The following is a 23,756-nucleotide window of genomic DNA, read 5'->3' as shown; positions in this document are numbered from 1 at the left end:
AATAACTTCAAGCCGGTATTCCTGCCCCTCATTACAAAACTGACCCAAAATTGGATCAGAATAAGAAATCTTTCTCAATTATTTTTTAGGGATAAAAACAGAGATAACAAACAAAAATATGCAAATCTGAGAAGAGTCCCCTGATCAGAATTCTCTCTCTCCTCAAAAAAGGAGAGGTTTACCACTAAGGAGGAGAAAAAGATGCTTTCAACATAAAGCTAAGTGAGTGGCAAATTGCTGCATAATTCTCTTTTTATGACACAATGGAAAAAATAGCTGCATCAGACTGCTCTTGGAAAGAGAACTCGTTGCCCTGGAAAAAAATCACCCAACATCTACTGTGGCAGAGTCAGGAATCAGAGCGCTTGTTTATGTTTCAGTGCTTTTTATAGCTGGCATGCTCGCCTGTTCCATGTTCCAAGTCCACCCAACAATTCGAGGTCAGTTACGCATCTGTTGCTGCCACAGCAGCCTCGCTCTAACATCTATGGTGCTGTGTTGTATTTATAAAGATGAAGAACGAGCAGCTTCATGAGCCACTGTATATACGGCTAGAGAAAAATTAGGAAATGGGCATTATTTTCTTCTCGTTGAGGCAAAGAGATTTTTCACAATAAGAAATCTCTGTTCTGCCCTAGTTGGTTTGGCTCAGTGGATAGAGCGTTGGCCTGCAGACTGAAGGATCCCAGGTTCGATTCCGGCCACGGGCACATGCCCGGTGCGGGGCATGCAGGAGGCAGCCGATCATTCTCTCTCATCATTGATGTTTCTATCTTTCTCTTCCTCTCCCTGCCTCACTGAAATAAAAAAAAAAGAAATATATTAAAATAAAAAATAAAAAGAAATCTCTGTTCTGCTTTTCTGTGATTATGAAAACTCCATAGAGTTTCTCTCCCTAAGGGTCTCACACAGGAATCCCTCTCTCTAGAAGCTACATAGCTGCACACTAGAGAAAGGACTGGTGGGAGCTGCGTGGCAGAGCAGGGTTGTGAAGAGTCCAAACGTGGGTGCCAGATGAAACCTGGGTTCATGTCCAACCTCTGGCTTATGGTGAGGCTCAAAAGATGCTCAATGTAAGAGTGTGTACACATGTACACATACACACACCACACACTCATGAACATTTATCGAGCACCTTATACATCATACTAGGCACAGTACTGGTCCCCTTAACATGATCTCTTTTAATCTCTACAATTAATATTTCAATTAAAGGTTCCCCTTCCTTTCCTTCTAGTTCAGAGAATCCCTTGGTGTGCTTTCCCCCCATCAGAATATAAAAATGACTTGAAACATAACAGACTACTGCTGTCCTCATGTTGTTTCAAACCTGTTTTATTTAAAGTACATCCCTTCCCTATCTTTTTCCCCCTACCTGTTTTTATTTTAAAATATTTCAATCCTAGCCGAAACCGGTTTGGCTCAGTGGATAGAGCATCGGCCTGCGGACTGAAAGGTCCCAGGTTCGATTCCGGTCAAGGGCATGTACCTGGGTTGTGGGCACATCCCCAGTAGGAGATGTGCAGGAGGCAGCTGATCAATGTTTCTCTCTCATCGATGTTTCTAACTCTCTATCTCTCTCCCTTCCTCTCTGTAAAAAATCAATAAAATATATTTTAAAAAAATAAAAAAAATATTTCAATCCTAGAAAAAATGCAAAATCACTTGCACACTCTTCCTCTAGGCTCACCAATTTTGAACTTTTTGCAAACACACGTATATGAATCTGATATATGTATATATATATGATTATTATTTTTATTTTTGTAGGACCATTTGAAAGTTGTAGACAATAAGTATTCAATCATGTTAATCAACCCTGTATATTTCAGCATGTAAGAACAAAAACACTGTCCCACATAACAACACCATCATCATACCCAAGGAATTAAACCTCTGCACAATATTATTTTGTACTCAATCCACATTCGAACTTGACCAACTGTCTCAATAATACCCTTTATCCCTTTCCCCCCAATCCACAACAGCCGGTGTGTCTCTCTGAGTACTCACTCTCTCCTTTCTGTCTTCCACATCATTGATACTTTTTAAGAGTCCAGACCAGCTGTTTTGTACAATGCCCCACAATCTGGATTTGTCTCATTATAGCCTCATTATTTGATTCCGATTAACATTAACAGGAAAATTGAAACACATTTGCTAGCTCCCAACAATCTAGTCAGGAAGCTTCTGCTCTGCATCAACCCACACTCCCCTAGCACCTGAGGGTACAGGTGCCTCCCCACAGATTACGTCACCTACTCCCCAGGAACCATTAGAGAAGACAGACCATTCTAATCATCTCCTCTTTGGAGGTGTAAACTCTGAGGCTCGGAGAAGATAAATGAAACATTTTAAGTCTCTCCGAGTCAGACCTCAAGCCCACACCACCTCCTCGCACATCTGGCTGATGCATAATAATCAGCTTCGCGACGTCAGTATTGATTGTGCGTGTGGCCGGTGCTGAGCGTTAGACATAGCCATCATGGTGCGCCTGCAGATAAAAAGGGCCAATGGCTTAACGGCACGGTTGTTTTCAATGCTGTAAGGATCAAATGAAACAAGGGTTTCTAGGACACCCACATCAGAAGACAGGCTGAGGAGTTAACAGGAAGTCCGTGGAAGTCTAGCAAAGATGGTCCTAGATCCCTTTCTGTGCTGCACACAAACACTGATGGGAAGCCTGTAAGGGTATCCATAATGCAAATAATCTAACACTGGGACTTTATGGTAAATTACAACTAATTAATATAGAAAAAGAAGTGAAAAAAGAAAAATATATAAACAACAAAATAGCTATAACTGCATATCTATCAATAATCACTTTAAATGTAAATGGATTATATGCTCTAATCAAAAGACAAAGGGTGGCTGAATGGAAAAGAAAGCAAGACCCATGCATACACTGCCTACAAAAGATCTACTTCAGATTGAAAGATACACATAGACTGAAAGTAAAGGGATGGAAATGAGGAAAAAAAACTGGGGTAGCAATCCTATATAATAAAGCAGTTATATGCAAATTGACCCTCACTCCCTCACAAGATGGCTGCCTACGACCAGGCTGGCAGGGGGGTTAGTGAGGGATGACCAAACAACTGAATAAGCAGGCTGTGTCATATCATGCTGTATACAATACCCATCCCATTAGTTGGTTAATAGCCTGCTTGGTTATCAGATCTACTATCACAGTTCTTGTGTTCAAATAAGGCGTGTAGTAGCCTAACATGTCATAATGCCCATGTCATTTACCTCACTTTATCTCATCATGTAGGCATTGTATCATTTCACATCATCACAAGAAGAATGAGTACAGTACAATAGATACTTTGAGAAAGACCATTACATAACTATAACAGTATCTAAACTAATAAAAGGGTAATATGCTAATTAGACCAGGTTGAACTGGACATCTTCCAGACGTCCAACTTCCTTCTGGACAAAGCCATGGTGGCAGGGGCTGAGGCAGAGGTGCTTAGGGCCATCAGGCTGGCAGGGGAGCAAGCAGTTAGGGGCGAAATCAGGCCAGCAGTGGAGAGCAGTTAGGGGGCAATCAGGCTAGCAGGGGAGAGCAGTTGGGGGTGATTAGGCTGGCAGGGGAGGCAGTGAGGGGGGGGTCAGGCTGGCAGGATGGGGCAGTTAGGAGCGACCAGGCAGGCAGGCAGGTGAGCGATTAGGAGCCAGTGGTTCAGGATTGTGAAAGGGACATCCCTCAAGGGGTTCCGAATTGGAGAGGGTGTAGGCTGGGCTGAGGGGACCTCCCCCTCCATGCACGAATTTCGTGCACCGGGCCTCTAGTACTTATATAAGACAAAATAGACTTTAAAGCAAAGGCTATAACAAGAGACAAAGAAGGACATTTCATATATAATAGCAAAGAAGCAATCTAAGTGTCCATTTATAAATGACTGGATAAAAAAGATATGGTACATATTTACAATGGAACATTACTTGTCCAAAAGAAAGAAGGAAATCTTACCATATGCAACAACATGGATGGCCCTAGAGCAGGGGTCCTCAAACTTTTTAAACAGGGGGCCAGTTCACTGTCCCTCAGACCATTGGAGGGCCAGACTATAGTTTTAAAAAAAACATGAACAAATTCCGCACACCGCAGCACATATCTTATTTTGAAGTAAAAAAACAAAACGGGAACAAATACAATATTTGTATTTGCATGTGGCCCCCGGGCCATAGTTTGAGGACCCCTGCCCTAGAGGGTATTATGCTAAGTGAAATAAGTCAGACAGAGAAAGAGAAAGACAAATACCATCTGATTTCACTTATATGTGGAATCTAAAAAACAAAATAAACAAATAAGCAAAACAGAAACAAACTCATAGATACAGAGAACAAACTGATTGTTGCCAGAGGGGAAAGGGTTTGGGGAACTGGGTGAAAAAGGCAAGGGGATTAAGGAGTACAAATTAGCAGTTACAAAATAACCAGGGGGATGTAAAGTACAGATAGGAAATATAGTCAATAATATTGTAATAATTATGTACGGTGCCAGGTGCATACTAGACTTATGGGGGGTGTGTGTGATCACTTTGTAAGGTATATAAAAGTCTAACCACTATGCTGTATACCTGAAACTAATATAATATTGAATGTCAACTATAACTGAAAAAAAAATTTTTTTTACTTTTATAAAACAAACAAATAAACCAAACAACCTCTAGAAAGAGAAGCCAGAGGGTCTGCAAAATAACTGGATGCTTCCTGAATCTGCCTGGAAGTCAACAAAGAAACAACCCTGGGTTTGAAGTGCATTAATCTAAAATAGAAATGAACATGGTAACTTCACTGTTTCAATATAATACAGTGTTTTATTCTCTGTTGCATCTGACTGATTCACAGCTTCACTTTTGTTTATGGAATTTATAACAATAAAAGCATAATATGCTAATTAGACCAGACAACCTAATGACCTTCCGAATGTCATTCCAGACGTCCTTCTGGAAGCAGGGGCTGAGGCAGAGGCAGTTAGGGGTGATCAGGCAGGCAGGCAGAGGAAGTTAGGAGCAATCAGGCAAGCAGGCAGAGTGGTTAGGGGCAATCAGGCAGGCAGGCGAGTGGTTATCATTCCAGACGTCCTTCTGGAAGCAGGGGCTGAGGCAGAGGCAGTTAGGGGTGATCAGGCAGGCAGGCAGAGGAAGTTAGGAGCAATCAGGCAAGCAGGCAGAGTGGTTAGGGGCAATCAGGCAGGCAGGAAGGGCAGCGGTTAGGAGCCAGTGGTCCTGGATTGCGAGAGGGATGTCCGAATGCCGGTTTAGGCCCGATCCTGTGGGCCTAAACTGGCAGTCGGACATCCCCTGAGGGGTCCTGGATTGTGAGAGGATGTAGGCCGGGCTCAGGGACACAACACGAATTTCATGCACCGGGCCTCTAGTTGTAAATATCTTCTCCTCAACCTGTCTTATCCTCAGCCTCTGCCTGCCTGCCTGATTGGCCCTAACCCCTGTGTTATTTCAAGTCACTACACAAGTCTTTAACTACACCTCATCCAGGGATCTAGCTCACACCATCAGGCTGCTCTCAATCATCTGACTCCCACCGGACCACCACTGGATCATGGCAGCCGAGTCCCCGAAACATTCAGATTCATAGTGTGGGCTTCGAGAGATTTCAAGTAATAGTGGAAACTGAGATGCTAGTGACGAGAAATGGTCTTTCTGACATAAATGTTCAGGGGTAAACAGAAACATGTGCTGAAGGAATCTTTCCTTTTCCTGAATCTTTAAGAGAAGCCCATTGGACACAGGCATGAGTGAAAACCAGACCTGCAGTTTTCTAGTCTTGACAACGAATTTGAATTTGGTCATTTCCATTTGACCGCTGATCAATTAATTACTTGTCAGTAGAGATGTAACCAGTCTATATCGAATGACAAACTACTTTACTTTTAAAAAAAATGTTTACAGGGGGGAATACATGGTGATAGAAGGAGACTTGATTTGGGATGGTGAACACACAATACGATCTACAGATGACATATATTATAGAATTGTACACCTGAAACCTATATAATTTTATTAATCAGTGTCACCCCAATAAATTCAATAAAAAAAATTTAAAAAGAAGAATAAACTTTTTTAAATGTTGAAGCCAACCAGGTGATAACTATGATCATTTAACCTGAAAAAATATACTTGCTTTGAACATTCACAACTTCTTTCATGGTGCATGTGTTACACACTTAAACTTCCAGTTCCTAAAAGCATGTCTTGCCATTTTCCTTCTATCCCCCCCAAAATACCAACTACAGTATTTTGCACATAAAATATAAAAATGACTAATTAACAATATGCCAAAAAATGTAACCAGCTTATCCTGAAAAACACAATTGCAGACTTAAACTTATCTCAGTATTTCTATTACACTAACGGATCAACATCTTCTAACATTCCATTTGAGTTAAATATAGCATTTAAAAATGTCATGTGACTGCATGTGAAATGCTAAGCTCTTGTAAGCTAACAGTAATAAAATCCTATTCTAATGAAACACACCTAAAAAGAAAACATCTGTATTTTGGTTAATGGGCTATCCATGGTGAGACTCTTACTTCAGTTTCCTATGAAGTATATAATTTTGGTTGATTCTGATATTAGCACCTGACTCAGCTTTCTCATTTCCAACTCTCCAGTTCCTTTTCAACCTAAAGAGCTAATTACTTTCCTCCTCCTTTATCAACATGGTCTGTTGCCCTAGACTGTTTGGCTCAGGGGATAGAGCGTCGACCTGCGTGTGGACTAAAGGGTCCCAGGTTTGATTCTGGCCAAGGGCACAAGCCCAGGTTGCAGGCTCAATCCCCAGTGGGGAGCGTGCAGGAGGCAGCCAATCAATGATTCTCTCTCATCACTGATGTTTCTATCTCTCTCTCCCTCTTCCTTCCTCTCTGAAATTAATTAAAATATATATTTTTTTAAAAAAACATGGTCTGTCATCCTCCTCCCCCACCTCCATTTCCCTAAACATGCAACTTTGAAAAAAAAATATTTTTTTTAACTTCAGAGAGGAAGGGGGAGAAAGAAAGAAAGCGATAGAAACATCAATGATGAGAGAGAATCATTGATTGGCTGCCCCCTTCACACCCCACACTGGGGATCTAGCCTGCAACTGGGCATGTTCCCTGACCAGGAATTGAACAGTGACCTCCTGGTTCATAGGTCGACACTCAACCACGGAGCCATGCTGGTCGGGCTAAACATGCAACTTTAAAAAATAAAATCAGTCTATACTAGGATACACATAAATATAGCTAAGTTGCATAAAGAGAATGCATTTGCTATAGAAACTGATGCCTATGTACACTAACATGATGAAAACATCTTTTATACGGAAACTTGTATATATTAATAGATGAGATGTAACTTCATCAAAGAATTGCTGTTATACTCTGCTGCTATAGAGAAATAGATTCATCCTAGAGGACTAGAAATTTTATTTCTAAAATTGGATTCTACCTGTAGTTCAAGTGCAGTGATCTTGGAAGTCATCAATTCCCACTCAAATGCAAAATATAGTCATTTTATAAATAACAGGCATACTGGATGTGAAGCTCAAATAACATCTATAGAATTGTTATTTTAAGGAGTTCTTACTCAAAGCTACTTCCCTTGGATTAGCGGCTCAATCCATAATAATAAACAATGCTCAAAGTAAGATAATGTTTTTACTTGTTTTAACAAGTGTTAGTCTTCAATGTACATACCTACAGTGTGAATAGGTTTCCGATAGGGCACTAGGCCAAAACTGTACTGAAAAACTCCTCTGGCATGGAACAGCGGCAAAGCAAACCCCATGATCTTCTGTAGTTTATCCTGCACAGTTCGAAGCAATGAGCCTTCAGGGTTGCTAACTTGTTTAAATAGTTCATTTTCACCAAAAGAAAACACAGGGACCAAATAGGCGCTGCAAATAAAAAACAAACAAAAAAGGAAAGAATAAGAAGTTTCAATGAAAAGGATGTAAAGCTGTGATAATGTCCAACTGACTTTGCAACAGATTTCTAACAATTATTTAATGTCCCCGAGTCAACCTATACTACTAACTTCATGTTCCATACATTGAAACTGACTTATAGTTGAAATTCTTTGGGAGGCACTTCAGCAGTCCAGTGACTGTGGAAATTATTCTATAGAAAATCAAGGTTCCAGGAAGATCTTCATCTATTGTTTTGGCCATGGTTCCTTTGTTCATTTGGCTGGACATCTTGTATGTTTTTTTGTTGACTTTACTTTTAAAGACATTTTAGTTGGTGGGTGCCATGGCTTTGAGCTACCATTGTGGGAAGGTCAATTAGGAGGAGGACTGTCTAAGGCCTACAAAAATTACCTTACTTTCTCGTGCTCATTTAATAATGTCTTACCTTCCCTGACCCAGTCACCCAAAATGAAAAGCCACTTACCCGTGGGTCAAAGCAAGTTTCACAAATCCTTTCCGCCGGCAGATGAACAGAGTGAATTTCCCGGGATGGGCATCTAAGGATTCCTCTGCACCCCCAAGGACAATGACTGAAATGTTTCCACCTCCCTCCTTGCTCAGCACGTGGGACACACTTTTCTTGGAAACTGAGACTGGCCCTTGGTGAATAAAACAAAAGGTGTAACTAATTATCCTTTTTAAAAATTGAAAACATTTTAATCACAATATTCTATGGCATCAGTGCGCATCTAATGGCTTGGATTTGGAACACTCTGTCTACCTCAACAGCTCAAAGACACCTCAGATTCCATGTTTCCAAACCAAGGGAATTCAATTATTCATCAGAATTGTTCCTTGTCCAACGTTACCTATCAAGGTGAATGGAACCATCATCTATCTAGTCACTCAAGTCAGAAACCAAGTCCCATATGTAGTCCCCTCTTCTTGGCCACCATGTTGGCCATATTCATTCATTCAAAAGCATTTACCGAGCACCTGCTACAAGCAAGACACCCTGCTAGATGCTGATTATATGGTGACAATATTACCATATGCTGCCTTCATTAAGTATTGCTGAATCTATCGACTATTTTTCATATTAATCCCTCTTCTATATTTCCACTGCCGTGATCACACATGTGTTAGCTGAGCCCTCATCACCTCTCCCTGATCACTGCAACAGGCCCCTTCTACCATCACAGTCTCCAGGCTCCTTGCTAATGTATCTATTGTCTGAATGATCTTTCTAACATGCACAATCCAGTCAGGTCCCTCTTTTGCTCAAAATCCCTCACAAGTTCCCGTGGCTTACCTACAAGACAAAATCTAAAGTCCTGCTCATCCTATCTAATAATAGACAAACATGGTAATTAACTGTACCTCCGACACACTTCCCATTGGCTAATTAGGGCGATATTCAAATTAACTGCCAACCAAGATGCGGCCGGCAGCCAGGCAGCTGAAGCGAACAGGAGGCTTGCTTGCTCCAGTGATGGAGGAAGCCAAGGTTCCCTGCCTGCCGCTGCCGGCCTCTGAGCTGCACTCTAAGAAACAATGTTGCAATTATAGAAGCTAAACAAACCCCAGAAACCTGCTTTCAGCCAGCCGGGCCTCAGAGCTGGAGCTGCAACAGTGTTTCAATTATAGAAGCCAAACAAACCCAGATACCTGCTTTCAGCAGCCGAGGTCTCAGAGCTGGAGCCGAGCCTCAGAGCTAAAGCCGGCTCTCAGCTCCAGTAACAGCCATAGAAGGTAAATAAATCCCAGAATAAAAAGAAAAAAAGGAGAGGTTGGGAGCTTCAGTCCCCCGCCAGCCTGAAAATGGCCCTCAGCCCCTCCCCCAGACTGGCCAGGCACCCCAGTGGGGACCCCCACCCTGAAGGGGGTGTGACCAGCTGCAAACAGCCATCAGCCCCTCATCCAGGCTGGCCAGGCACCCAAGCGGGACCCCCACCCTGATCCAGGACCCCCTTCAGGGCAAACCAGCCAGCCCCCACCCATGCACCAAGCCTCTATCCTATATAGTAAAAGGGTAATATGCAAACTGACCCTAACAGCAGAAGGACTGGGAATGACTGGTCACTATGACACACACTGACCACCAGGGGGCAGACGCTCAATGCAGGAGCTGCCCTCTGGTGCTCAGGGCGCTCTCACATGGGAGGAGCTCTGCTCAGCCACAAGCCAGGCCGATGGCTGCCAGTACAGCAGTGGTGGTGGGAGCCTCTCCTGCCTCCTCAGCAGCGCTAAGGATGTCCGACTGCAGTTTAGGCCTGCTCCCCGCTGGCAAGTGGACATCCCCCGAGGGCTGCCGGGCTGCCAGAGGGATGTCTGATTGCCATCTTAGGCCCAATCCCCTGGGGAGCGGGCCTAAGCCAGCAGGTGGTCATCTCCTGAGGGGTCCCAGACTGCAAGAGGGCACAGGCCAGACTGAGGGACCCCCCCTCTCCCCCGAGTGCACAAATTTTTGTACACCAGGCCTCTAGTGGTATATAAACCTGTTGTGATCTGCCCTCCACTACCTGCCCAGCCTTAATAGGAGCCTTGAGACAGAGTGTGCTCTGGCTGACACCTGCTGGGTGCCTATTCACCAAAATGAGCCAAGAGGAAGCGTTTGGAGGCAGGACTGACAAGGACTTAAGCCACAGAAATCCCATGAGTAAGAGCAAAACAAACATCTGACAGCAAAGGATCTCTAAAACCCTATTGGTTCTTCACTACCTGAGGTCTGGCGCATGTGTCTGTCTTTTGCACCCAGAGCAGCAGCTACTGAGGCAGGCACAGAGTATATGGGCAGCCTCGGACCCAGGCCTGTCCTGGGAAGCAGGTTCTGGGAGGGATTGACTCTCTAACTTTGCACCTCCATTGGCTACAAGTTTGGGTGTTTTTATTTTAGTTTTTTTTAAAAAAAATTTTATTGAATTTATTGGTTAATAAAATTATATGTTTTAAATGCACAATTCTGTAATACATCAGCTGTATATTGTATTGTGTGTTCACCAACCAAAGTCAAATTTCCTTCCCTCTGGTTATCATCATACTGTTGTCTTTTTTTTCTTTTCTTCTTAATCCCTTCAACCTTTTCACCCAGCACCTGACCGCTGTTAGTCTGTTCTCTGTATCTATGAGTCTGTTGCTGTTTTGTTTGCTAGCTTATTTTGGCATTAGATTCCACACATAAGTGAAATCATATGGTACTTGTCTTTCTATGACTGGCTTATTTCACTTAGCATAATGCTCTCCACGTCCATCCATGCTGTCCCAAAAAGTAAGACTTCTTTCTTTTTTTACAGCCGAGTAGTACTCCATTGTGCAAATGTACCTTTTATTTCGTTTTTGGAATATTGTAGGTTATAGCAAAGGAAAAGGTCTCTCCAGTAAATGGCAGTGGCTGTGTGGGCACCACATGGAGAAAGACTCCATGGTTGATTATTTGTATCTGACATGCAACGGACAGGGTGCACCTGCATCTGTTGTGCCATGAATTTGCCACACCAGCTCTCAATTACTCTATTCAAACTCACATATGGCTATCCTTTGAATCAGCAACTATATACTGTAAATATCTTTCTGAGCTTTTTTGAAATTTTTAAAGTTTCCCTTTATTTTTTTTTATGAAACTCTAATTTGTTAGTTTATTTTGTTCATTAGATTCCACATGTGAGTAAAATCATATGGTACTTCTCTTTCTCTGACTGGCTTATTTCACTTAGCATAATGATCTCTAGGTCCACCCATGCTATCCCAAATGGAAATTAACAAACAAAATAGAAACAGACCCATAGATAGAGAACAGACTGACAACTGTCAAAGGGGAGGAGACAGGGTGAAGGGGATGTGGATCGGGTGAAAAAGGTGAAGGGATTACGGGGGGGGGGACCCCTCATAGACACAGACAATAGTATGGTGATTACCAGAGGGAAAGGGGATGGGGGGAGGTAGAAGAAAGTAAAGGGGGGATAAATGGTGATGGAAGGAGACTTGCCTTGGGTGGTAAACACTTAATACAATATACAGATGATGTATTATAGAACTGTATGCCTGAAAATATAATTTTATTAACTAATGTCACCCTAATAAATTCAATTAAAAAGAAAAAACAAACAAACCTCTAACCCAATGTCTGCCCAACTCTGAAAAGAAGGGATATTTTTCCTCTACAGTAGTTTGGGGGTTTTAGTGCACCCCCTAGAGGCCACAGGCAGTGGCAGCCTAGACTGGACAGAAAGCCCAGGGCCATATGGGAGAAGGTCCATAAACAGAACCTAAAAATCCAGTCATTGATCCTGGTTCTTCAGTACTTAGTGACTCCGACCCAGTATTATGACAACGGAGACTTGATAGATTAATAGGAAGTAATGAAAACCTGGAAGACCATGGAAAATTCTGTCTCTGAATATGCCACTTATTGATCCTGAAATTGGAATTTTTCAAAAAAGAGACTATCCACTTCCCTTTATATCCAAGAAATGCAAAGACAATAATAATTAACCTATACAATGATCCTAAACAGAAAGCACGTTCTCAGTTACTATAGCTTATGGTTAGTTAATAATTTGGTCAAATTGGAAAACCAAACAAAATGAGCCTCTGAAGTTGAAGTGAGAGCTACTGACACAAGTGAGAGCTATTGTACACAATTATATCGTATCTTGATAGCATTTCAGCTTAATTTATTCTCAGAATTGGTAGAATTATAGCTTCACCAATCAAAGAATCTTCCACTAGTTCAGAGAAGCAAAGTAGAATGAACTCTTATTTCTGACCCATTATATTTAACCTGGGAAGGAAAAGATAGCAGATTATGTTTAGTTTAATACTGCTATTACTTCAAGACACATCAGAGGACATTTTTCATCTCTAATATTCATAAAAGTATATCAGGCACCTTTCCAACCCTACCATTTATCACTTATTTGATTCTCTCTACCACATCTGGGTACATACATTGACTCATCAGTTTACTCTTTCATTAAATTCACATCTATTGAACATCCCTATATTCCAGGCAGTATGCTAGATCTGTGGGTGGACAGACAAAAAGATAGTCTGTGTTGTGCTGGCATTTACAGTGCAGTGGGGAGGCAAGAAATATCCAAAAAGTGCCAGATTGGGATAAAGACTCTAAAACTGGGTTGGGGGTGGGGGGGCCCATTCTGTGTGGTCCTGTCTCCCTAGAACATTGCAGAAACGGCAATCTGCCTTTACTTACCACTGCTCATCAGGTATTCTCGGAAGAGAGGGCACCGGAACCAAATTGGAAGCACGTGGAGATACGCAGTAAAGTCGGGGAACAGCTTCTTGAAGTCCGAATAATTGGTACAAAAATTTCCAAAGGCTCCAGCCACGAGCACTCCATGGGGGTGAAACCCAAATATGTAGTTGTGACTTGGATCCAAATCACTAGTTTTGATGAGCTACAACACATTTACATTGAGATTAAAAAAAAAAAGTTCCCTGATTAGTTTCCAGGAAGAAACTAAATGACTAACAATTATGTCAAGAGGATATGAGCCCTGGCTGGTTGCTTGTGGTTAGAGCATCCACCTGTGGACGGAAGGTCCGGGTTTGATTCGCAATCAAGGGCAGGTACCTGGGTTGTGGTTTGATCCCCGACTCCAGTCTGGGCCCATGCAACCAATCAATGTGTCTATCTCACATCGATATTTCTTTCTCTTTCTCCCCCTCCAACCTCCTCTCCACTCTCCCTAAAAAAAATTAATGGAATAAAATATCCTTGGTTGAGGATTTAAAAAAAAAAAAGAAATGAAAAAAAATTTAAAAAGGAAATGGAGAATGACTTGTTTTCATTCCCTGGGTTAAAACTGCTCCCCATATTTTTAACTATTTCCTGAGCCCAGAGCCCCTCACAACAGCCTAAGTTTTAACTTAGCTTACAGTCTGTTTAGTAATTTGGGCTGATTTGTAGGCTTTCTCCCTCTAAAAGAGAAAAAGCTTAAAATACATGTAATAGCCCTACCTGGTTTGGCTTAGTGGGTAGAGCATCAGCCTGCAGACTGAAGGGCCCCGGGTTCAATTCTGATCAAAGGCACATGCCCGGGTTGTGGGCTCGATCCCCAGAGTGGGGCATGCAGGAGGCAGCCAATCAATGGTTCTCTCTCACCACTGATGATTCTCTCTTTCCCTCTCCCTTCCTCTCTGAAATCAATAAAAATATATTTTTAAAAAAGAAATATAAGTAATAAAAAATTTTCATTCTTCTTCAAGCTCAAAATCATCTCTTATATAAAAGGCCCATGGCCGTCACATCATAACGCCATCATGACCAAACGAGCAGCGGCTCTCACAGCGGGGGGGTGGGGCAGCGAGCTACAAGCAGCGATGGGCAGGGCAACCAGCTGAGGCAAGCGGAAGCGAGCTACTCGCACACGATTTTGTGCGCACTGGGCCTTTAGTACTATATGAAACAAGTCTACTCACATGAATTGGAAAGTAGTCCTTAAAGTACTTCCAAACGGCCCAGCTTCTGACCCAGTTGGATCTCCTGCCTCCTTGCTCTGGAGTACGCCAGTCAAAGTAGAGCCATGTCAAGTAAGGGATGTACAGGAACCAGTAGTTGTATAAGATCAGTAGCAAGAGGATTCCAATGCACACCTCCGCTGTAAGAAAAGGAAGCCCTCAGGAATCAGGATCCGTTAGCATCTGCTCACTCTTGGCCAATCACTGGCCCATGGTGGGAGATGTAATACATACAAAGGGTATTAAACTGAACCTCAGTTCAAGTGGGTAATAAAACAAGATGGCAATGACATAGTATTATTTGATATTTATTGGATGTTTACTGTACACCAAGTATTATATTGTGTATTTGGCCAAAATATTTCCATTTAATCCTCATATATCCATGGTATCAATGAGGCAGCCATAGTATTCTTAATGTTCTTTCCATAGAAGATACGCTGGGGCTTAGAGAGGTTCAGTGAATTGCGCAAGCCACATAGAATATAAGTGGTTGATCTGCCTAAATTCAAAATTTGCACTGACATGAGATAGGGACTGGGGAGAGAGAAGAAAAGGAGGAAGGATCGTCACTGACAGGAGGGATGCAGAGGAATACAACATGTGTTCACCTTGACCGAGCAGCCATTACTCATGTGCCCACACAGGGGCACATTCTAGTGACAAACTTCATTTTCAGGAACTCTATTGCCAGAGATAGAAATAGCATAGGAGGGACTCTTTCTATCTTAGCTCCTCTATCTCTACTTGAAACATTTCACAATGACAGAGCAAAATCCAAATTGTTCATGCACCTAATGATGCAAAAACTGACCAATCTGGGCTTGGGTAGTAGTAACAAGAATGTACGCCTTAAAGTAATATATTAAGCTAAGCTAGAGATTTCCTTCTTATGTCTATGCTACATGTTACACTGGAAAATGTTTATAAAAAGAGAAATATATCAACGAGAGGGGAGGGAGCATAAAGACATAAGGTTTGGTGCATAGTGAGTGCTCAGTAAATGCCAGCTGTTACTATTACTTTAAGGAGCGCCAATGCCTCCTTCTCTGCTATTATGTGCTGCAGTTGCTAATCCAGTGCTGACTTCAGTGCCCCAAACTCCTTTCCACTCTCTATCAGGTGTGTGAAAAAAAATTTGTCCCTTCACTTCCATTCAGGGCACATGCCTGGGTCGTGTGCTCAATCCCCAATAGGGGTGGTGCAGGAGGCAGCCAATCCATGATGTTTCTCTCCCACTTTTTGATTTACTTCCATAGGATAGTAAGTCAAATACTGGAGCACTAAGCAGAACATCTTTGTCGCCTGACACTTTAATACCTTACTATCTAAAGGAGTTGTTCTCATTTAAACTCCCACTCCACACATTGCATACATTTTTTTTGTATTTCATATCATATCAAAAAAGACTTTTAAATCCCTTGACCCTAAATTGGATCGAAAGCAGAAAACCCTACAAAAACTAGGTGAAGGGATCACCTCTATTTTCTATTTTTATCTCATCAAGCAATCCAAGGTAATATGATTCTTCTAAATTGGAGGTCAAAGAGACAAGGAAGATACGAAGTGTATTCCAATATATTACACAGCTCTTAAAGCTGATGTTGATACCTGCTAGAATTATCTAGATCCACAAACCAAGCTACATTGAAGGCCTGCATTTCAGCTGCCTTGACTTAGGTACATCCTGGATGAAAAACACAGGTCAGCCTCTATCTCTTACACTCTCATAGACTTGACTTTCTCCCCACTGTTGAGGAACCTGCCTCCCACTACTTTTTACTGAGGTAAAATTCATATAACATCATTCCAAAATCAAACCCTGTATCCATTAAGCAGTCACTCCTTATTTTCCTCTCCCCTGACCCCGACGACTAACAACCTGCATTCTGTACCTATGGATTTACTGCTTCCAGACATTTTATATAAACTGTATGATCCAATACGTAACCTTTTGAAGACATCAAGTTTTTTTACTTTAGAGCAAGCATGTGAAACTCACAGCCGGCAGGAGACATGCGGCCACCAGTTTGACATGCTTGCTTAGAGGAAGAGAGAGAGGAAGGGAGGGAAAGAGGGAGGGAAAGAGAGAGAGATTGATGGGCCTTCTGCACACACCCAAGAGGAAGGGAAAGAGAGAGAGAGAAAGAGAGAGAGATTGATGGGCCTTCTGCACACACCGCGCTGGGGATCGAACCCACAACCTGAGTATGTATCCTGACTGGGAATTGAATCCTCCACCTTTCGGTGCACAGGTTGACACTCCAAACAACTGCGCCACTCCAGCCAAGGCTAGACATCAAGTTTTTGAGGTTCATCCATGTTGTAGCATGTCCCAGTACTTTATTCCTTTTTAAGGCTGAAGAATATTCCCCTGCGGGACTCCCCAACCCTGAAGGGGCTGTGGGCAGCCTGAAAACGGCCCTCAGCCCCTCACCCAGGCTGGCCACACCCCCATGGGGTGAGGGTCCCTACTGGGGGGCTTGACCAGCCTGCAAACAGCGATCAGCCCCTCACCCAGGCTGGCCAGGCACCCCAGCGGGACCCCCACCCTGATCCGGGACACCCTTCAGGGCAAACCAGCTGGCTCCCACCCATGCACCAGGCCTCTATCCTATATATTAAAAGGGTAATACGCAAATTGACCCTAACAGCAGAATGACTGGGAATGAGTGGTCACTATGACACACACTGACCACCAGGGGGCAGATGCTCAATGCAGGAGCTGCCCCTTGGTGGTCAGTGTGCTCCCACAGGGGGATCTCTGCTCAGCCACAAGCCAGGCTGATGGCTGCCAGCACAGTGGTGGTGGCAGGAGCCTCTCCCGCCTCCTCAGCAGCACTAAGGATGTCTGACTGCAGCTTAGGCCTGTTCCCCTCTGGCAAGTGGACATCCCCTGAAGGCTCCCGGGCTGCCAGATGGATATCTGACTGCCAGCTTAGACCCAGGGAGCAGGCCTAAGCCAGCAGGTGGACATCCCCCAAGGGGTCCCAGACTGTGAGAGGGCACAGGCTGGGCTGAGGGACCCACCCCCCGAGTGCACAAATTTTTGTGCACCGGGCCTCTAGTATTAAATAAGATCACTGATATATTTTTTAAAATATATTTTTATTGATTTTAGAGGAAAAGGAGAGAGAACTAGAAGCATCAATGATGAGAATCATTGATCGGCTGCTTCTCGCACACAGGGGATCAAGCCTGCAACCCGTGCATGTGCCCTGACTGGGAATTGAACCATGACTTCCTAGTTCATATAGGTTGACGCTCAACCACTGAGCCACACCAGCCGGGCAGATAAATTTCTTGAAGATGATAATGGGATTGTAATTCTGTACAAAATCCTTCTTTTCAAGAGACATACTCTATGGTATTTCATAGGGATGAAGGACAATGATTTCTATAACTTAATTTCTTATTTTCAGATGGTTTAACAGCAGCAGTCACAACAAAGTGTGTGTGTGTATGTGTGTGTGTGTGTGTGTACAGACAGAGAAAAAGCAAATGTGGCAAAACACTAAGAGCTGGTGAATCTAAGTACAAACAATCTTTACTGAACTATTTTTTTAGTACTTCTGTAGGTTTGAAAATTTCTAAAATTAAAAGATGGGGGAAATTATGAATCACACCTATAAGCAATAATAATGCATCGTAGATTAGGCAGTGCTGCCTGGCTGGAAACAAGTTAGAATCTCACAGGGAGACCTCCATTTGCAGGAAAGTCTGGACTTCTAATCTCATACAAGTAGACATAGTGACTGATCCAATGACCCACTTTCAGCTTCATAGTGGCTTTTAGCTATCCCTAGCTTTATAGAAAAGAAGTATTCTAGCAAAATCACATCCCGACTGAGGAATGAAGTTTCTCTCTCTCTCCTCCCTTCCTCTCTCTCTAAAATCAATAACAAAATAAAAACATTTATTTAAAAAAAAAACAATCCCAATGAAAATCCCAGCAGACTTTTTTGTGGAAATTGACAGGCTGATTCTAAAATGCATATGGAGCCCTGGTCAGTGTGCTCAGTGGTTAGAACATCAGCCCTTGCACAGAAGGGTCTCAGGTTCGATTCCCATACTTGGGCACATATCTGGGTTGCAGGTTCAATCCCAGCCAGGAGGCAACCAATTGATGTGTCTCTCTCACATCAATGTTTCTCTCTCTCCCTCCCTCCCTCCTCCTACCTACCTCTAAAAACCAATCGAAAAAAATATCTTCAGGTGAGGATTAACAAAGAAATTAAAAAATAAAATGCATATGGAAATGCAAAGGAACTACAATAGTCAAAACAACCCTGAAAAAGAAAAAGTCTGAGGGCTAATACTATTTGACTATTTGATTTCATGAATTATTATAAAGCCACAATAATCGAAACAGTATGGTACTGGCATCAAGACAGACAAACAGATCACTGGAACAGAATTGAGTCCAGAAATAAACCACACATATATGGACAACTGACTTTTGACAAGGGCAGAATGGCAATGCAATAGAGAGGGAAAAAAAAGCTTCTTTTTTTTTTTTAAACAAATGGAGCTGGAAAAATTGGATTATACAATATGCCAAGAAATGAATTGAAACCTTACACTATAGGCAAAAATTAATCCCAAATGTATCATTAACCTCTATGTAAAACCTAAAACTATAAAACTTGTAGAAGAAAGCATAAAAAACTGTTACCTTGGAGTAAGCACAAATTTCTTAGCTATAATACCTAGACCCATATTTTTAACATCCAGATTTTAAAATATGGATAAATTGGACTTCATGCAAATTAAAATTTTGTTTTTCAAAATATACCCTGTAGAGAATAAAAAGATAATCCACAGGTTGGAAGAAAACCCTATATAACAACACACAGAACTCTCAAAACTCATTAATAGGAAAATAAGCAACTCAGTGAAAGATAGACAAAAGAATTAAAAAGGTACTTCAAAAAGAAGACATACAAATGGCAAATAAGCACATGAAAACATGCTCATCATTAATCATTAGAGAAATGCAAACTAAAGCTGCAATAAGACAACACTACACACTTATTAAAATTGCAAAAAATTACAGAGATTGACTATATGACCTGATGGCAAAGATGGAGTGACTGGAACTCTCACAAACTGCTGGTGGGAATGCACAAGAATACAACCACTTGAGAAGAAAGTTTTGCAATTTCTTTATAAAGAATTTTTTAAAATATGCTTTATTGATTTTAGAGAAAGAGAAAGGGAGGGGAGAGAGAGAAATATCCATCAACTGCCTCCTGCACACCCCCTACTGGGGATCAAGCTCACGACCCGGACAAGTGACCTCTTGATGCATGGGATGATGCTCGGACAACTGAGCCACACCAGCCAGGGCCTGGCAAGTTTCTTTAAAAGTTAAACCTTTCAGGAGGCTGGGTGAAAAAAGGTGACAGGATTAAGCAAAAAACAAACAAAAAACATAGGCACAGACAACAGTATGGTGATTACCAGAAAGAGGGGTGGAGGAGGTAGAAAAGGGTAAAGGGGGAATAAATGGTGATGGAAAGGATTTGACTTGGGGTGATGAACACACAATACAATATACAGATGATGTGTTATAGAACTGTACACCTGAAACCTATATAATTTTATTAACAAATGTCACCCCAATAAATTCCATTTAAAAAAAAAGTTAACTCTGAACCTACCATACCATGATCAGCCATTCCATGTTTAGGTTTACTGAAGTGTAAAGAAAGCCTGTGTTTATACAAGGACTTGTAGGTGAGTTCACAGCAGTATTATTCACAATGGCTATCACCCAAATATTCATCAACAGATGAATGGACAAATTGCAATATACTCATTCACTAGAATACCACTTCAAAACAAAAAGGCAATGAACTACTTATACACACAACAATAAAAATGATCTCACAGTAATTACATTGGGTGAAAGAAGCCAATCAAAAAAGAATACATATGGTCTGACTCCATTTTTAGATAAAACACTGGAAAATTCAAACTAATCTGTATGACAGAAAGCATATCAGTGGATGCTTGGAGAGATTACAAAAGGGATATGAGAAACCTTTAGAGATGATGGTTATATTCACTATCTTATCTGTGGTGATGGCTTCTTATATCACAACTTGTCAAATTGTACACTTTAAATATATGCAGTTTACTGTACCTTTGTATCTCAGTAAGGGTGCTTAAATAAATACGTAAATAAATAGACCCATTCAATAAAACATCATGGTCCCACCCATGTGGTCATAGGCAAGACATTTAACCTCTTGAGCTTCAGTTTTCCTCATCCAAAATAATAAACCTAATAATCTGTGACATGTGGGGTCGTAGGTAAAAGATGGTCAATAAATGTTGGCTCTCTTTTTCAATTTGCTACTTTTCAGTCAGCAGGTTGGTAGCCCACAAGTTAGTAAGTAATGTTTTTATTTTTGGAATATTAAGATTGGATCACAGGTGATCCAGCAATCCCATTTCTGGGTATTTATCTGAAGGAAATGAAATCACTATCTTGAAAAGATATCTGTAACCCAATAGCCAAACATGGAAACAACCCAAATGTCCATTGACGGATGAACAGATAAAGAAAATGTGATACACACACACACACACACACACACACACACACGAATATTATTCAGCCATAAAAAAGGAAAGCCTACCATTTGTGACAACATAAATAGACCCTGAGGGTATTAGGCTATTGGAATAAGCCCCACAGAGAAAGACAAATAGTGTATGATCTCTTTGATATGTGAAATCTAAAAAAAAAATCTTACTCAGAGATAGTATAGAGAATGGATTGGTGCTTGCCAGAGGCAGGGATGGGTGGGATTGGCAGTAGAGATGAAGGAATCAAAAGGTACATACTACCAGTTTTGAGATAAATAACTCCTGGAGATGTAACGTACAGCAAGATGACTATAGTTAACAATACTATAGTATTACATAGTTGAAAGTTGCTAAAAGTAAATCTTAAAAGTTCTCATCACAAGGAAAAAATTGTAACTATGTGTGGTGACTGATGTTAACTAAATTTATTGTGGTAATCATTTTTCAATATATACACATATTCAATAATTATATTGCACACCTAAAACTAATACAATATCATAAGATTGGATGACCCATACTTAACATTGATCTCAAGGAAACAATGTTTGGTTTCATGACTAAATGAAACATTTTACTATTTGTTAAGAAAACCCAATGGCTAATAACTTAGACTCATTTCCTGATAGTGGAAGAAAAGTGCATTCCAAGATTTTGATTTAGAGATCTTAATATATATAATTAATAAAATCCCTCTTTTCACCATTAGAAGTAGCTATTACATCAACTTCTTACTTTAAAACTGATAACTGCCCTGGCTGGTATGGCTCAGTTGGTTGAACATCGTCCCATGCACCAAAAGGTCACCAGTTCAATTCTCAGTCAGGACACATGCCCAGATTGTGGGTTTGACCCCCAGCTGGGGTCCATGTGGGAGGCAACGAATTGATGTTTCTCTCTTACATCAATGTTTTTTCTCACTCTCCCTTCCTCTCTCTCTATCAATAAAAACATATTTTTAACAATTTGATAGTTAAGTAGAAAGAAATAAGCCAGCTTTTATCCTACTTTTCCTAGAAGAATTGAATTGTAGGGTAGTCAACTGATTCTAAAAGATGGAAGGAAAGTCTTGCATAAATTCTAGTTAATATGTGAAGAATGAAAGAAAGAATAAGTAAGCTACCATTTTTTTGCAGTCCAAATAAATAGGCAAGAATCATTAAATAGGGACTTAAATCACTAGGTAAAGGGGGAACTTTTGTTTGCAACAAGCCAATTACCATCTCTCAGATCACATCTTACCTGATCACTCTTGACACTAATAATAGAACTAGGCATTATGTGCATCCTAATATAATGCAATGCATTTTCCTAGAAGAATTGAATTGTAGGGTAGTCAACTGACTCTAAAAGATGGAAGGAAAGCCTTGCATAAATTCTTGGCATTATGTGCATCCTAATATAATGCAACGCGAAGCACAAAGCAGCACCTAGGAAGAGGTCGTGTCAAAAAGGTTTCACCTAGCACTAGCCGGTTTGGCTCAGTGAATAGAGCACTGGCCTGCGGACTAAAGGGTCTGGGGTTCAATTCCGGTCAAGGGCACATGCCCAGGTTGCAGGCTCGATCTCCAGTAGGGGGTGTGCAGGAAGCAGCCAATCGAACTCACATCTATGTTTCGCTCTCTCTCCTTCCCTCCCCTTCTGCTCTCTCTAAAAACCAATTTAAAAATCTTAAAAAAAAAAAAGGAACCTGTGAGTTTAATAGCTTCCCTTCTGGGTGACAAAGTGGAGGCAGTCATTCAACGCATATTTATTTCTTACCTCCCATGGGTGAGGCATGTACTAAGGGCTCCCTCACTGAGCTTGTGGACAAGGATGGCAAGACAGGCCTTTCTCAAGTTACCACAGGCATTCACAAATACAAGCAATGACAAGCGTCATGCAAGAAAAGGACAGTGCACTATCAGAGATGTGATGATTGATCAGCAAGCAAGTCAATCTCCAAGTTCAAGCCACTACAGTGGAAGCACAAGGGTTAAAGCAAGGACTTGGGGTAGAATACTTGGGTTTGCATCCAGCTCCTCCTACCTCTGACTAACTATGTGACCCTGAACAATTGATTTCACCTTTTAGTTCCCTCATCTGTACAAGTGCTATAAAACAAGTGTGGGGCCTGGCCAGTGTGGCTCAGTGTTTGAGCATTGACCTATGAACCAGGAGGTCACAGTTCGATTCCCAGTCAGGGAATATGCCTGAGTTGTGGGATCGATCCCCAGTGTGGGGTGTACAGGAGGCAGCCGATCAATGATTCTCTCTCATCATTGATGTTTCTTTCTCTCTCCCTCTCTCTTCCTCTCTGAAATCAATAAATAAAAATACTCTATATAATAAAGAGGGAATATGCAAATTGACCGTCACTCTGCCACAAAGATGGCGGCGCCCACAGCGGAGGCGGGGTTTCCGTAACACAAGATGGCTGCATCCACAGCAGAGGTCAAGTTCTCATAATGAGCCTTAACGAGGAATCAGCAGGGACCTGAGGCTGTACCCCCCACCCCGTGCCCCCATGGGTCTTGACATGGGACCTCAGGCCACACCCCCCGCCCTGGTGCCAGGCTGGGGGACCTCAGGCTGCGCCCCCCGCCCGGCAGGGCTTGATGGGGGACCTCAAGGTGCGTGCCCTGCCCCAGTGCTGGGCTGGAGGTCCTCAGATTGCTCCCCCGCCCAGAGGGGCTTGACAGGGAACCTCAGGCTGTGCCCCCCACCCTGGTGCCAGGCTGGGGGACCTCAGATTGCTCCCCCGCCCCGGT

At 42.0% G+C, this 23,756-nt stretch overlaps 1 protein-coding gene across 1 annotated transcript in view; it reads right to left on the bottom strand.

Annotated features, from left to right (window-relative positions):
* MOGAT1 (monoacylglycerol O-acyltransferase 1) overlaps positions 1-23,756 on the bottom strand; it is a 28,397-nt gene that overhangs the window by 2,514 nt on the left and 2,127 nt on the right. The window contains exons 2-5 of the mRNA XM_005883541.2: positions 14,371-14,549; positions 13,142-13,346; positions 8,414-8,588; positions 7,718-7,917 (exon numbers count right to left, since the gene is read on the bottom strand). Coding sequence (XP_005883603.1) covers positions 7,718-7,917; positions 8,414-8,588; positions 13,142-13,346; positions 14,371-14,549 — 759 coding nt within the window. The remainder of the gene's footprint in view (positions 1-7,717; positions 7,918-8,413; positions 8,589-13,141; positions 13,347-14,370; positions 14,550-23,756) is intronic.

The sequence above is a fragment of the Myotis brandtii genome, unplaced genomic scaffold, assembly GCF_000412655.1.
Source record: "Myotis brandtii unplaced genomic scaffold, ASM41265v1 scaffold79, whole genome shotgun sequence".
Lineage (NCBI taxonomy): Eukaryota > Metazoa > Chordata > Mammalia > Chiroptera > Vespertilionidae > Myotis > Myotis brandtii.
The sequence above is the reverse complement of the archived record's forward strand: the minus strand, read 5'-3'. Positions and strand labels throughout refer to the sequence as shown.